At 36.3% G+C, this 9,673-nt stretch overlaps 1 protein-coding gene across 4 annotated transcripts; it reads left to right on the forward strand.

Annotated features, from left to right (window-relative positions):
• Window positions 1-1,022: 1,022 nt before the first annotated feature.
• On the forward strand, window positions 1,023-9,436 carry LOC107868934. 4 transcript variants are annotated; one of them, XM_047394285.1, is made up of 6 exons: window positions 1,023-1,509; window positions 5,177-5,237; window positions 7,251-7,312; window positions 7,823-7,913; window positions 8,343-8,442; window positions 8,511-9,436. In XM_047394285.1, exons 1-6 carry the CDS (start codon window positions 1,494-1,496, stop codon window positions 9,186-9,188), a joined length of 1,008 nt encoding a protein of 335 aa, XP_047250241.1. In that variant the 5' UTR covers window positions 1,023-1,493; the 3' UTR covers window positions 9,189-9,436. The 4 variants fall into 4 exon arrangements, with proteins under 4 accessions (XP_047250241.1, XP_016571030.1, XP_016571036.1 ...); XM_047394283.1 differs by having other exon boundaries at window positions 1,344-1,509; window positions 8,340-8,442; XM_016715544.2 differs by lacking the exon at window positions 5,177-5,237 and having other exon boundaries at window positions 1,026-1,509; window positions 8,340-8,442.
• The last annotated feature ends 237 nt before the right edge of the window (window positions 9,437-9,673 follow it).

Genomic DNA, 9,673 nt, shown 5'->3' on the forward strand with positions numbered 1-9,673 from the left:
TTTTTGAAAAAAGGTATTGTAATGATTGAATTATTAATATTATAATATATATTTGATACTTAATAATAATAAAAATAATTTTTTTTGAACAATGTCAATATTAATACGTTGAATGATAAAAATATTGCTAGCTAGAAAGAAAGAATTGTATAACTCGATAAAATAAATAATACAAGTTGACAAAATGCAAAAATCTTGTATATGTAAAACTAGTTAAATATGAAAATATTTTGAACAAGCGTGACATAAAATATATAAAGAAAAATATACGTATTGTGCTTTTTTTAAATCTTGACTGAGAAGTGATTAATATTGAGAATCAGTTAGAAATAATAGATATCTAGCTAGGATTTACAAAACCGTGAAGTAAATAATAGAATTGGTCTGTGCAGACTCAATTGCTCATTAAACTGAGAAAGTAGAAAAATTAAATTAAAAAGGCTATAAGAAGTGCTGTGATCGGGATTTAAGCCAATAACCTCTGCACGACAATGATCCTCCTAAAATATTGAGCTACACTTTCCAGGTATGTTGAGGGGATTCATTAAAGGTTATATACCCAAAATACACAAACTTGACTTTATATATGCAACGTAATTTTCCGACCGAGGGGGTCGAATGAACCCCCTACCTCCCACTTAGATCGGCCCCTGATCCCAATTCTGGATGAGGCTGACAAGTACCATATGAATATATATATAGAGAGATAGATAATCTTGACAGATTATATAATTTCAAAGAGCCTGAACATATGGACATGCAAAGAACAAATGGTTCATTCTCACTGATACAATTGGTGCATTTAGCTTCGACTTGAATGCCCCAATTGAGAAATGTTCTTTTAGCCACAACAGGAAGACCTAATTGGTGCCAATTGTTTGAATACTTCCTGTTTGATTGTTCTAAATCATTCGACCATATAGTTCATAAAATATGTATAAAGTGTACATATACAACACATGATAAATACTGCACATGAAAATAAAAATCCGATTACATGAAAAAAAAAAAAAAACAATTGAATTTACTTTTGTAAATTACCAACAAGGACCTCAATAAGTGAACCTCCATCAAGGTAAACGCAAGGGCAAAACCGTCCTAATATTTCCTTATATAAAAACCGATCTTTTACTCCCTTCTAAATCTTCGCCCAAGTGGAAGAAAAATTTCAGCAGCAAACCGGAGCAATTGAGCCCCACGCGCCGCCGCAGTTAACTGTACCGTTAACTCTCCGTCAACAGCACCGCGGCATCTCAATTCATGAAAGAGAAATCAATATTGTAAATTTAATAGTCTTCCAATGGCTGCATCGTCGCCGGCCCTAAGTAACCATAGCGCCGACAACGCTGCGTCTCCGTCACCGTCACCGGCGACGGCAAATGTTCCCTCCGTTAATACAACAACCACTGCTGCTGCTTTGTCCAGCCTTCCGACGACGAACGCATCGAAAAATCTTCGAGGGCTTAATAAACCTAAGTGCATAAAGTGTGGCAATGTTGCTCGTTCAAGGTGATTTCTCTTTTTTTCAGTTCATTTTATTGAAATTGAGCTTGAGGAACTCTAATTCCCAGTTTGATTGACTTCGTAAGTGTATGTCGATGATTATTCGATTTATTCTATGTGTTCCTTTGAATTATATGTTATATTAGTGGTAGCGGGGCCAGATATTAATGTAATAGTTGAAAATTCAGTTTGATAGAGGGGATTAATATTCGTTAGTTTAATAAATTTGAGTTTTTGAAAATTGAACAAACTGTATAGAGTATTATTTTGAGTGTAATAGGGAGAATGTCATTTAAATTTAAACAAATGCAGTATCTATGTATAATTACTAGAAAAATTAAGGCAAATGCAGTTAATTAAGGGTCGGTTTATGGAGGATGGGTTGGGAGGGGAGAGCTTGTAGTAGTGGGAGATTCAGACATTCCAGCTATAATGAAAATAATTTCCTTTCGGTGTATCGAGTTCGACTTCCTTGTTCAAGTGAACCATTTGGTCGTTGCTTGTTGCATGCTCTTAACGACTGGATTTTAGTAGAAGAGTGGTGAAATGGAGTGGCATTTAGTATTTGGTTCAATTCCAGCTCGCCAATGCTCAAGAGAAAGGAGGAATATCTGGACATGATTGAGAAGAAACAATGAATTTCGCATGTACCTTTGTAAAGATAAAATGAATTATTTGTAGGCGTTTGTTTGTGGCAGAATTTTGGCCAGTCAAGAATGTCCGTGTTCAGGAGATGGATGAAGGTAGCGGAAATAAGATGCTCAGATGGATGTGTGTGCATAGTAGGAGAGATATGAATAAGAATTAATTTATAGGCGCTTGTTTGGGGCAGATTGTTGTCCAGTCAAAGATGCCCATATTCAGAAGATGAAGGTAGCAAAGATGAGGATGTTCTTATGGATGTGCGGGCATACTAGGAGAAATATGATTAAGAAGTAAGAACGAAGTTATACGGGACAAGGTGGGAGTGAATTCCGTGGCAACTAAGATGATGGAAGCAAGACTTAGATGATTTAGACATGTGAAGAGGAGTTTTGAGGTTGCACCAGTGAGGATGTGCGAGGTTGGCTATGGCAGGAGTTAGGAGTGGTAGTAAAAGTAGGCCCAAGAAGGACCGGGGGAGGTTATTAGATAGGACATGGCAGAACTTCAGCTGTCCAAGGACATGTCCTTAGATAGGAAAATATGAAGATCGAGGATTAGGGTAGAAGGTAGTAGCTAGTCGAGTGTTGTCATACTTCTAGTAGTATGATTTAGGTATCATGTAGTCCCTTTATCCAATGTGTATGTTGCTAGTTGCTACGCTTGTTTTGTACATTTGTTATTCTTGTTGCCTCTTTATCTTTCTTACTTTCATGCATCGATTACATTTCTTTTGAATCAAGGATCTATTGTAAACGTACACTCTACCCCATAAAGGTAAGAGGTAAGGTCTGCAACTCTACGTACATCCTACCTTCCAAGACCTGGCTTGTGGGATTACACTGGATATGTTGTTGTTGTTGCTCATTTGGGTTTGGAAGGTCTCTGATTAATTAAAATTCATTTATTTTTGTGCACGCATTAGTCAGGCCCATTAATTGTATGTGGAAACAATTACTTTAGTGCTTTATATTTGACATATATACTGATTGTTAGGTTACTTTAAACACTAAATTAGTTGGTTTGGTTACTTAGAGAATCCCAAGCAAAGCAATATAAGCAATTCTGGGTTACAGAGTTTATCCAATGTAATTTGATTCTTTATCAAAATTCCATTTCATCCCCATTGATTATTCAAAATGAGCTAGAGCTCTTACGCACAGACTTGATGATGCTGACCAGATACTGCTAGTAAGAGGCGGGCCTTATTACTTAGCTGGATGAGCCGACAGTATTTTGATTAGCCAATTTTCAGAAAAGAGGCGGGAAATCTGAGTTAGATGACTCTGTTGTTGCATTGGCCATCTTTTGTTGGCTTCACTAGTAGGTGCAAATTTAGACTTTAGAGGGTTCTCTGGATGAGTTTTTAGGTTTGGATGGACTTACATGAGGCAGATTTGGGTGGGGGTGGGGGGAACACCGTTAAGATACTTGTTGGAAACCAAATTTGATGTGATTGACTAAATTTTATTTATCAGATCTATGCAGACAGAATTATTTCATCACAGCCATTTTATTCGGAAATTAGCTGGTTAGATTATTATTTGAGCATGTCAGAGATCAATTCTGATTTTGCTTCCTCTTATTAACAACATGATGCATTAGTTATTTGCTTTGGTACGTAACAATATATCACTTTTTTCTTAGTCATCATATTTTACTTATCAAACAAACAAGACAGTTTTTTGATCATTTTCCCCCTCTTTTTTCCGATTTTGTTATGGTATATTTGGAGAGTTTTGTGAATGCACGATACTTTTGCGTAGGGAAACATGTTCAGATAATGTTAGTATTCTAGAAATAATACGAAAAGCAAAAGCATTATGAGAATACACTATCCTAGATATATTTTTCCATTCACAGAAACAAGAAGCAAAATATTACTTACATTATCCATACTTATCCAAAGAAAGGTTATAGTCATGTAACTTCTTTTAACATTCTAAAAAAATCATTCTCAAAAAATCATTTTACTTTTTTTAATGGGTTAATTGACAAAATGATTGTTTTTTTCCATCCAATTCAATCCTTAAAAATTGTCAATTTCAGTAGCATGAGAATAAGTATCCTTACAGTTTGCAACTTTGCATGTTTAATTTCTCTGATCATGTACTTGTGGACTCACCTTTTCGTACTTCATAATGGAAGTTAATAGGTATCAAAGTGAACTACCTCTTTTTACTTGTATAAATATTTAAAAAAAAGTTCAACTACCACTTTTTCTTCATTTTGAGTTTTCCTCTCCACTTCTCAGTGACATTTCTTTTTATCAAGAAATGGTGGATTCTCTTTATAGCTTTCTTAGTATGTACAAAGTGAAGCAAAGATTTACTTCTTTGGGCATGTAAGGTGATGGTATTCCTTTTCCCCTTAACATTTTCACGTTCTAAAAGAGGCGATGACAGTTCTTTTCATCAAGAGCTTGTGTGGTCTCTTTAGCAATCTTGTACTTGCACTGTAACTAAAAAGTTCCTTATTTAAGCACTAAGGTGGAGCTATTTCTGCTTGATCACCCATTAAATTTTATGTTCATAAGGTAAAGGCCTTTTGATGAAGCTGCTGTCTTAGGGGTATGATTTTATTTAGCAAGTCACTTAGCAATTAAGAATGGGTAACTCTTTCATCCCCTTTCACTTTTGCTAGCTGCTTTTACTTTTTAATGGAAAATAAAGACAGATGATTAAATTTAAAATTCTCTCTCCTTGAAAAGCATGGGAAACTTATATTCCACCTGAACGTTGAAGCCGTTACAAGTTACAACTGAGACTTGTCGTCATGCGATACTTTAAGTTGTTGTCATTATGACAGAATCTGATGTTCAATATTAATAGCCAGATTGTCAAATTTGACGTCGTTCATTAACTACTTAATTAATAAAGGAATAGTTCATTAACTATTGTTTTCAATTGTGATACATCTCTAATGGTTATTGTCATGTATGTTGGCATTAAATAGAGAGAGTCGTCTTACATCTTGTTGTGTTTCCCCTCTTTCGTCTGTTTAACCCCCTCACCCTCTGTCTTTGTAAAAGAAATTTTGAAGAAACAGGATAAGAAAGAAATGGAGGAAGATGTCATTGGTGATGCAGACAGGTGATTCTGTTTCTAAGCTTAAGATAGCAATGCTCCATCACCTTTTACTATTTTCTGTATCGTTTTGTCAGATGTTCTATCATCTGCTTTCTTATCCTTACTTGTGTATTAGATAGGTGCATTCTTTGATTCTAGTCCTGTTGGAACCCTTGGGGGTTGCACCACGCAGGTCCCTCAGAGTCAATCACAAGAAAAACAAAGGCAGCGCAGGAAATTAAGAACAGAGGATTTTTACTTGGAAACCCATAAAGGAAAAAACCACGGCTTTCCCTCACAAACACCAAAGAAATCTACTATTATCAACCTCCTGATTACAGTCTAGATTTCAGCCTACCTCTAGGCTCCTTTCGCTTATAGTAACTCTACTACAAGCTCATCTTAGTAACTCTATCAAGGACCCTCTACACTGATTAACTCTAATCAGTATCACGCTTAGGCAACTCTACCTAAGCACTCTCTCAACAAAAGAAAACACTACTCTTATATCATGAGTAGTTCAGTTACAAATCAATATTCACTCAAGAACAATTTCAATTTAAGCTCACATAAATGGCTAAGAACTTGAGCAGTGTTGGAACTGAGTTTTTGCTGCCTCTCTTCACTTTTTTTTATTGCAAAAAACCATTTGATGAAGAAGCGTCTCTTTCTTTTTATAGCTGAGTGATGATTAGGGCTGAAAGATCATTGGACCAGCTGTCCTAGTCTAGTCAGTACAAAATAGCACCTGCAAGTTTGTTACACAAGATGACAAAATTGTGCAAACAACGCGTGCCAGCTGTACTGTTCTTTGCACATCCGGGGACCTGGTCCCTTGCAGTTAGCTACTCATCATCGAAACTACATATAGCAAGTCCATACGTAATTTGATGTGAATATTACCTGTCATTGCTAGTGTAACAAATAAAATTATGATTATTTTGGTGAGTGGTAAGCTTGGCCCATTGGTTCTTAAGTGTGGGGTATTCGATCTCAGGATCTCGGGGTTAGGGCTGTAACTTGATCATTGAGTAAATCTCTTGGTTTGTTAAAATATGTTTCTTTTAGTGGGCAATGGTAATCTCTGTGTAGAGTAATGCTAATCGTTAAAGAAACTAAAGTATTCCTCGCAAATGCCGAGTCTAATATAGCAGGACTAAGCCTTAATCTCTATTAGTTGGTGTTGGATCTTTTGCCACTATTGTATTCTGTTTTTTACTGAATTCTTATGAATTTTAAAAGGTCACCAATCGCTTGATCCAACTAGTGTCCATATGATTTAAAGTCAGCTTCCTCTATTTTTAACACCTTCAGTCGTCAAATTGCCAGCACTGATGAACTTGTGCATATGAGGGTTTATGGATGACATAACCATATCATCTCAGCTGACATTTTCTCTTCTCGTAATCCATGTGTACTGCTTGTACTTTCTGTGGGATCTAACATAGTCTTGTATGCTCACATATTTATCTTTAAACATTCCTATTTCTGCTTCACTTATCTAATGTAAGCCTAATCTTGACGTATGACTGGTAAGTTTAACACCACAGTAGAACTCTAAACACTCCTTTGTTCATATATATATTTGAATCAAGATCGTCCTTCGCCATTTGTTATCTTTCTATTTCTTGACATAACATGAATAGCTTTATGAGTACGACTCTAACCTTTTGTTATGGCATTACAAGATGTGTTTTTCTACCACAAATATTTTGAACTTTATATTTTCATGGCATCCTTTACTTTTAAGACCTAATTCTTCAGTTGTACGTGAGGTTTCTGCCTTGCATGATCTACGAAGATATGTAAAGTTGCCCTCGTGATTTAAGTTGATCAATTAATCAAAGTAGCATCACTATTCACTATATCTCATTGATTTCGTTCTCTCATGTCAAAACCTTTTTGGTATTGGTTTAGTTTACTTATTTAAAGTTTTTATCCTATTTTCTCTCATTCCTGCTAATTTATTTACTTCTTTTCCCCCCTTCCCCTCTCTTTGTATGTTGTCTTTCTAATGGGCGAGAATCAAATGTGCAGGTGTCCATTCCAGTCATGCAAAAGCTGCTGCGCAAAAGCGCAAAATCCCTGTGTTATACATGGTATGATCAACTTAAAATTTTTCACAGCTGCTGTCAGTATTCCTCAATTCTAGTTAATAAATTGTACCGATGCCTTTTTGTTACGCAGGATGAAGAATTTTCTCGTTTCAATATGTAGTATTATCTTTTTCTCATTTCAATATGTAGTATTATCTTTTATTTATCATACTTTTTTATCTTATATTTACCTTGTTCTAGTTCCAGTGGCTTCAATAGATTCTTTTTTTGTTTCTTCAATGATGCTGTTATGAAGTTTAAGGGAGCTTTTGACTTGTAACCGTTAATTCAACTTTCCGTTGAATTCCTGGTTCTGTAAAAAGTTTGAAGGATCATCAAGTATTTAAAAGTCATATTAGATGATAGAGACTGATAGCAGGGACTTTAGCACATCTTCTGTTAAGGCTATTCTTGTTTCTTGTAAGCTTACACTATAAAAGGCTGCCTGATGTTCTAATGTTATTCAGTCACTCCTTTCTTGTGCTCAAGAATATGCATTTTGACATTGTGCAGTTCTGAAAGGTGGTTCGACTCTTCCAGAAAAGTTACCAGCTTCTGGGTCTCCTGTGGTGGACCAGCAATCCACTGAACCATCTCACTCTGGGTAAGTGTTACTCAAATATGCGCATGATCATGTGTACATATGACAGCTTTAGTGATGAACATGGGTTTTGACTGTTACCGCACGAACCATCTATGATGTAAATAGTAAATACAACCATCAGCAGCTGTATCAGTTAATAATCCTTCATTAGAAATGGAGCCTTTTATCTGACATTTTGATGTGACCTCTTCTGCATGTACGTTGCAAGCTCTTAGCACTCAAAATCTTATTATGCTATTTGATTGTTATGTAAGCTTATGTGGCATAATCTGTTGAATTACTAGGATTTTTTCATGTGCATTTCTGTATCTACTGCATGCCCCAACACCCAAATCTACTGTTACTTAGGCAGAGCAGATTGCTGATTACTGAGCTTCTTAATCTTTATGTGGAAGATTTGTATTAACTTTATTTTCTTTACTCAAGGAGCTCGCACAGAACTGCTTCACTTCGTCAACTTTCCTCCAATTTTGCACAGTTCAATAATTTGCAGACCCCACTAAGGTCGAGGAGGCCACTGACCAGAAAGGTATGCGGGAGTTCTTGTGTTTCCTCTGTTTATTTTTCTAAAAAGTTGACCGTAATGACAAACTACAGGATGCACAAGTCATAAACGAATGGAGGTTTATGAAGTTAAAGGAATACAGGGACAACAACATTGCAGCTGAAAATGAAGCTTTTGATCGGTACATGCAGAATGTTGGTCTATTAGAGGAGGTGTTTGCTGTGAATTCTTCAGAGGATGAGGAGAATGAGGATGGTTCAACAGAAGATGATAATGAGGCAATGATAAACCGTGTGAAGTTACAGCTTAGATCAGATCCAACTAGAATAGAGAATACCAGAAAGAGGATGCAATATGTTATAGATCAGGGGTTGAGGAAGCTGAGGAAGTTGGATTCAGGCGACAATGCTACTGACCTTAGTGATCTAGATGCACTTGGCAGAAAAAAAAAGGTCAAGACTGCTGAAGCTGAGCATGTCATGGCATTCACTGAGCTTATCGATAAGTTGAATAAAGCTCGAAATGAGGAAGACCTGAAAGCTTGCTGGGAGATGAAATCCCAGCTGTTTAACCAACCTAAAAAAGAAAACCAAACGGAGTCTGAAGATGCAGAGGCACCCATTGAGCAGAGTTTGAAAGATAGTGTCCCACCAACAATGCCATGGGGTCATCCTCCACCCAAGTGGTTTAGCACAACTACTGTTGATGATGAAGAACTTTGTCGAATTAACGCAGAGTTTGATTCACTTGAGGATATAGAAGAACTGTAACTTTATACAATCTTTAGGCCAGGTTGTATGTCTTGTAGTCATTAGTTAGGGGCCTGATTTCGCGGTCTGTTGTTTTATGTTGTTATATAGTGCTAGTTAACGGTTGACAAGTTATAGTGCCTGGTGTCCAGCTTAATGGAGACCCATTTTGTGGCATTGGTGGGAATTCAGTCTTCATCAGCTATTTTAGGTGGCTGTTTTATTTCATGCTAACTGGACTTTGGCCCATATATGAAGGTCCAATTCAATTATAGTTGGTAGTCTAGAGAGGAAATCCATCACAAGTAATGGGAAAAAAAAGAAATGAAAAATGAAAAATGACATAATATCCACTTGCTTCCCTCAACAAGAAGTCCAATTCTACTATCTGAATTACCACCAAAATCTGTAAAATTCATAGGGAGTTGCTTGGCGGAATCAAGTCGTCTTTGGCTATCTTTAAAAGAATTCTTTTTTGCTCATTTTAAACGTTGAAGAGAGAAATA

This window comes from Capsicum annuum, chromosome 1 (genome assembly GCF_002878395.1).
Source record: "Capsicum annuum cultivar UCD-10X-F1 chromosome 1, UCD10Xv1.1, whole genome shotgun sequence".
Taxonomy (NCBI): Eukaryota; Viridiplantae; Streptophyta; class Magnoliopsida; order Solanales; family Solanaceae; genus Capsicum; species Capsicum annuum.

Coding starts and splice junctions, on each gene's coding strand:
- LOC107868934 (XM_016715544.2), top strand. CDS start 1,301: ATGGCTGCATCGTCGCCGGCCCTAAGTAACCATAGCGCCGACAACGCT. Junction 7,914..8,339: donor ACTGAACCATCTCACTCTGG/GTAAGTGTTACT, acceptor TCTTTACTCAAG/GAGCTCGCACAGAACTGCTT. Junction 8,443..8,510: donor GGAGGCCACTGACCAGAAAG/GTATGCGGGAGT, acceptor GACAAACTACAG/GATGCACAAGTCATAAACGA.